This window comes from Thunnus maccoyii, chromosome 1 (assembly GCF_910596095.1).
Source record: "Thunnus maccoyii chromosome 1, fThuMac1.1, whole genome shotgun sequence".
In the NCBI taxonomy this organism is placed as follows: domain Eukaryota; kingdom Metazoa; phylum Chordata; class Actinopteri; order Scombriformes; family Scombridae; genus Thunnus; species Thunnus maccoyii.
This window is the reverse complement of record NC_056533.1, coordinates 29,591,758-29,597,489: the sequence shown is the minus strand read 5'-3', so window position 1 is coordinate 29,597,489 and position 5,732 is coordinate 29,591,758. Positions and strand designations below refer to the sequence as shown.

The window sequence follows — 5,732 nt, the reverse complement described above, 5'->3', positions numbered from 1 at the left end:
AGCTTGCTTCAGCACATCTACAATATCTCCGTTCTGGACCTGTCTGTTGATCACACAGGTCTCCTCATCTGGCTGGGTGTAGATCATCTTTGGAAAAGGATACAGTCCTGATTGTGTGTAATACATTTGACTGTTTTATAAGAAATTATGTAACTGTTTTATAAGGACATATAATATTTTACTCAAAATAACAATAACATTGAGTTGACTTTAGTGGTTTTACAGTTTGTGTAACAGTTGAAGATATTTCAAATAATTCAGTATTTTCTTGTGTCGACATCTTATAAGATGTTTGGAATATTTTAATGTGCTGATCTGATATCTGTTGTTTTCTCTCATGAAAATGACAACATATTATGGAAAACTACAAAACTAATCTACAACTTGAGAATAGTGGAGCGTGGTGTCGGTAATGAGTTTACATGTATCTGTTAATAATATGTGATTGAAATCATACACAATTCGCGACTCAGTCCTCCGCTTTTTCAATCCTTCGCTTTTTCAGTCCACCCTCCTCTCCTCCTCCCTGCATTTCATAGGGATGAAGTGAGATGCTATATGCTCCCTCCTGGTCTTCTTCCCTCGCATTGGCCTTCCCTTCTGAGATAGGGCTATGAACATGTCTTTTTTAGTCCACTTTGCAGAAGAGTAAGCATTGAAGTAGTTTTCTAGGAAAACCTCCTTGAAGTTGCAGTGATCATTGTAGATTCTCTGTAACAATAAGACAAACACTGCAGCATTAGTACAAAACAATCTGCTGTGGCCAGAATCTTCATAGACAATCCCTGGTTATGATTATTTAAATGGATGTTTTTTGGAGCTTGTTCTCTCTCTGCTTGATTTTGGATGATTTGAAAACACTGTGACTTTTCCCGGTGAGGAATTACCTTGCCTTGCAGCTGTCCAGCCTTGTTCATGGAGATATAATACTGACTCTTCACGCCTTTGATAGCCAGTATTCCCCCCTCAGACACTGTCCTGATCTCCAGGATACCTTAGGAAAATGAGACATATTACAGGACAGATAAGACACTGTCAACATCTTTCAGCTTTCACTCCAGACTCCACAATGCCCTCAACATTCATCTTCATTAACAGACGGGATGGAAGTTCCTGTGGTTAATCAGTCTGTGGTCTCTCTGGCTTTATTCAAGCCTTGTTAACTGGCCTGGGTGGCCATTACACAAACCACAACCTATGCCATAACACATATGGGAGACAGATTAGGGCTCACTCCCCTGGGATTGAGAAAACTACCTTCCCTCCATGCTTTGCACGCTACATTTCAAAAAAAAAAAAAAAAAAAACTGGCCACAGTGTGCCATTTTGAAAGGACATATAAATACAGATTATCTATCAGCAATATTTATAAATTTCCAAAGAAAAATGGAAGAATATTATTAATACATGAACAATGTTTGCAGTAATGATTACAATGTACTGTTTCACTTTCCTTGAAAATGAAGGCATTAGTTACTTATCTTGCTGGACTTGAGTAAGAATTAATTTTACGTAATCATTGAACTCAACAGATACACTGATTATTAGTCCAGCAGTCACAGGTCCGTTAAGTTCTACTTGGCTCAGTAAAGAACTAAAAAATGTCACGGGACTAGCCAAGTCTAAAAAGCTTTGGCATGAGTATTTTAAACCAACTTCCCGCTTTACTGCATCTGTCTTGCCTTACCTCATCTAGCCATCAAAACGAAACTTTTATACATATTGGGTATTGCTCTTGTAAAGTTAAATAATCATTATTGCAGTTCTGCTAAATCTAATAGAATATATCTCAGAAGTCCAAACCTGTCACAGTAAAACATACTAACACAAAAATATCTATGTCAAGACCCCAACGTGGTGCCGATGACAGTTTTTTGGGAATACAGACATTACTGTCAATGTATACATATTGCAGAAACTCTTCCTTTTGACAGGCAGAGGGAAAAAAGGGAAGAACTATATTAAAGTTTTTCAGACAGACATTGAGCATGCTTCATTTTAGTGTTTGCTAGATCACAAACAGATGGCAGTCTCCCAATCTTGGAATGTTGTTTGTGCTCTTCTTGCACTATTTGACTGAATATTACTGCCATTTTACTGTGTGTTCATATTCATTTATCTCTTGTTTTTCTATTGCCCTGTTGGATTTTATTTATCGTGACTTGAGGTGTAGGTGATCTTAAAGTTTATATTAACACTATTAGAGCTACAGTACATCATAATTTGCAAACCTTTTAGTCAATCAATCAATCATATTGGTGCGAACTGTCAATACAACTGCGTATTTTTCTCTCACGCTGGGATTTCAGTGTTTATTAGTTTTGAAGAATAGCATCTCACAGCATGAAAGTGCTGTTCCCATAATATTACATGTAACAGCTACAATTGTTTGGTCTACTGTAGAAAGATGGAACACATTTCCACACACACATGCACACACACATATCGTTAACATTTTGGCTCTGACAAGGTTAGCCTCTCAGGCTATCCTCAGCTTGAACACATTTGTCATCACTCACTGGTCCAAGCCCCTGGCGAAGCAAACTAACTTGTGGGTAATCCCTAATTCTGCTTTCTCTGAACAGACTTTGAATCCAGTGTTTACATTCAACGGTAGGGATGTTGCAGACATCCTTCAAGTGATTCTTCAGCATTCTTGCGCAACTTTGCAGTTAATTTTGACAGCTACATAATAAATACCTTGTTATTACACAGAGGTGATGTTTGAAAACATGTAATTGTAATAACTTTTATTCACTCTGTCTTTAATCGCAAACCAATCTACTACATATTGACACTGAAACTACAAAGTGCTCCAAATATTTATCAGATGATCTATTTTTCAGTATGACTTTACCAAATTATAGTAAATTTAACAGCAGCTACAGGATACAACCAGTTATTTTTATTTGGCTGCACCTGATACCAGGTCTATTATGCGGCAATGTGAGTGACTTAGTTGAACTAGGCTCAATAATACCACAACACACGCTCATGAGTTACTGTCTAGGAATTCCCTGTTTTTCATTTGTCATGCTGTGGCTTAGAATTTGTTGATTGCCAACTTGGATGTTGTTTATCTGTTCTTTTATTATATTCTTTTATTCTATTATTACATTTTGGTCAAACTCAAATTATGCTATACCATGATCTTTCACTTAAACTCAAACTTACATGTGTTATTCATAAACATTTACTATTTTGTAAATAAGTAAATCCCTCTGTTATCTTATATGTACCATGGGTTTGTTTGTTTTTGTGGATAGGGTTACGCATTCAGAAAAAATTGTACCGGGAACTGTTGCAATATCCCTGACCAGAGTGCACACGTGATTTCTTTTAGAATGATTGCATGGTTACAGCTCAACTCTTTTTTTCTATGATGACCAATATCAGCCTCAGACATTTTATCTCCTTAACATCATAGGTACACAAGTATGTTTTGATTTTGCTTGATCTACACAACTCTTTGAAATGTAATTAAGTTAGAAAAAAAACTTGATGTCTTGTGGCGCAAGTGATGAGTTTACTGGAAGTAAGCCTATATTTTTGTAGCAGAGACACATGGAATGTAGAAGCCAAAAATAATGCTGCTCCAAGTTTCTCATTTTGGTTTCTTTCTTACTTGCTTACTTTTTGTTTTTGTTTTCTCTATTTGTAAAGAAGCTTTTATACAATCAGCTTTTCTGGACTTCTTGTTCACTGCAGCCAAAAAGTACAAATCACTGATTTATGACATATATATCTGCACCATGCTGGTCTCTTCACAGGATTATTGGTTAAAATTTCTGTGTGCTTTTTGCGTGCAATTGTCAGCCACATATGGGTGTATCAATTTTTCTGTCTTTCATTGCCAATTGTTGCACAAGAATCTTTTCCATCCACTTTGAGGCATTTCCCTGTCATGCCAACATTCCAGCCACAGCCGCATTGTCAGATAGGAGGAAATGATAACTACTTAAAACATCCTCACCATGACAGAGATTTCCAGTAGTATCTAAAAACATGCACTTGAAAAATGTTGGCTTTAAATAAACAACTTTGACAATTTACTTTATTAAATTAGTGAGCCATTGTTAACCGGAATGCATTATTCGGCAAATATTTCATTTGATTATATGTAACAGTAAATTTAATAATAAGGAAAATTATGGAGGTTGATTCTTTGAGATGAGGTTTACACTTCATGGAAATGGTGGTTTAACCAGACACGGTATGGAGGCTCTGTGTGAGATGTCAGTTGCTAACCATAAATTCATCAGAAGGTGGTTATGATTCATTTTTCCGTTCCTAATATTCATGCCAATTCTTTGTCCCAAGACCTTATCCCAGCACTGTGTGTTTGTGGGAAAGTAAATCAGGCTGAGCAAATGTCAGTCTGCCAGTGTGAGTCTGAGGTCACAGAGGCCTGTCTCCAAGCCCCCTCAGTTTACTTCATTACAGACTGTGTTTAGATGCTGTTATGGTTTAACAGGCCAAAACCCCCACCTGCTTCATTTTACCTCTGTCACTTTGGCTGCTCTACTGAAACACATGACCCATTAACACTGTGATTAAGCTAAGGAGAACTTTGTACAATAACACCTCCCACGTGCTCCTGTCAGTTTGACAGGCCAAAGGCTCAAAGACTCAGTGGAAAGATCTCACATCCAAACTCTGCATCTGGAAGAGTTGAGACGCTTGAAACTAAGACAAAGTTAAATCCTACATTTGAGTTAATTCAAACATGGAGCATAAAATCTGGAAAAACAGTGGTGTTTTTGTTATTACTAATAAATACAGAGGCGCTCATGGTAAATCACTGGTGTTATAATTAGACAAAAACAACCATCCTTACTGTAGCAGTTGGTGGGATCTTGAGTCCCATTGATGTTGCCATAGTCATCAATTGTTAGGAACCACTGGGTGCGGCTGAACAGCTGTCGGATGCGCACATCTCCCCCCTCCATGTAGTCATAGTTCCTGGTGTGGCGCTCGTGTTTAGAGCAGTTCATGATGGCAGCAAGTTGCTCTGGAGTGCAGTCACTATAGACCACACACACACTGCCAAACAGGAAGATTGCATGCAGATACAGTCCGGAGAAGAGATTTTGAAGGTTCCATGTCAGCATCCATTTGCGCATTATAATACAATGCAGTGGGGATCAATGAACAACATACTGAAATGTGAAAAGAGATCTGTGCGCTATCCCTCAGCCCAGCGACCCCCTAAACCCTGACTCGTGACCCTTGTGTTGTGACCTCCGGGTCCCCGTTTCTGCAGCAGGGATTCCTAGTGAGATGTTGAGACAGGGTGGTTGTAGAGGAGACAGTTTGAAGCTGGTTAGGGTTGGTTGAGGCTGGAGAATGGTCTGAAGTGGAAGAGGGGTGACGGTGTTATGAGATGATGTCTCTCTTCAGTCCTCAGTGACGGTGCGCCTTGACTGCTCCATCATCTTGAGACCATAGTCCGACAAGGGACGTCATAATCCACTTCAAGAAATGTTATGCAGGATGTCACTATAAGAAAAAAAAAAAGTAGACCTATTTGATTTGAGGTATTTCATGTTGGAAAAAATAATTATACTCACAAGTACATTTACAAGTTGAAAGATTTTTGTTAAAACAGAAAGACAGAAAAACAATCCTTCAATGATCACTGGGATTCATCAAGTTCTATAGTAGAGCTCATACATTTTCAAATAACTTGTGAAAAGTTTCTGGTATTCTCTATATTGTATTGTACATTTCCT

At 38.0% G+C, this 5,732-nt stretch overlaps 1 protein-coding gene across 1 annotated transcript; it reads right to left on the bottom strand.

Moving 5' to 3' along the window:
- Window positions 1-411: 411 nt before the first annotated feature.
- On the bottom strand, window positions 412-5,248 carry fgf7 (fibroblast growth factor 7). Its single transcript, XM_042417018.1, has 3 exons — window positions 4,838-5,248; window positions 888-994; window positions 412-711 (listed from the first exon to the last, which is right to left on the bottom strand). Exons 1-3 carry the CDS (start codon window positions 5,121-5,123, stop codon window positions 502-504), a joined length of 603 nt encoding a protein of 200 aa, XP_042272952.1. The 5' UTR covers window positions 5,124-5,248; the 3' UTR covers window positions 412-501.
- Window positions 5,249-5,732: the final 484 nt, after the last annotated feature.

Bases quoted from the DNA above. Each gene is read 5' to 3' on its own strand.
- fgf7 (XM_042417018.1), bottom strand. From the start codon at position 5,123: ATGCGCAAATGGATGCTGACATGGAACCTTCAAAATCTCTTCTCCGGA. The intron at 995-4,837 runs GTAAGGATGGTT...CATTTTCCTAAG, and splicing joins AGATCCCACCAACTGCTACA to GTATCCTGGAGATCAGGACA. The intron at 712-887 runs GTAATTCCTCAC...TTATTGTTACAG, and splicing joins CTGGACAGCTGCAAGGCAAG to AGAATCTACAATGATCACTG.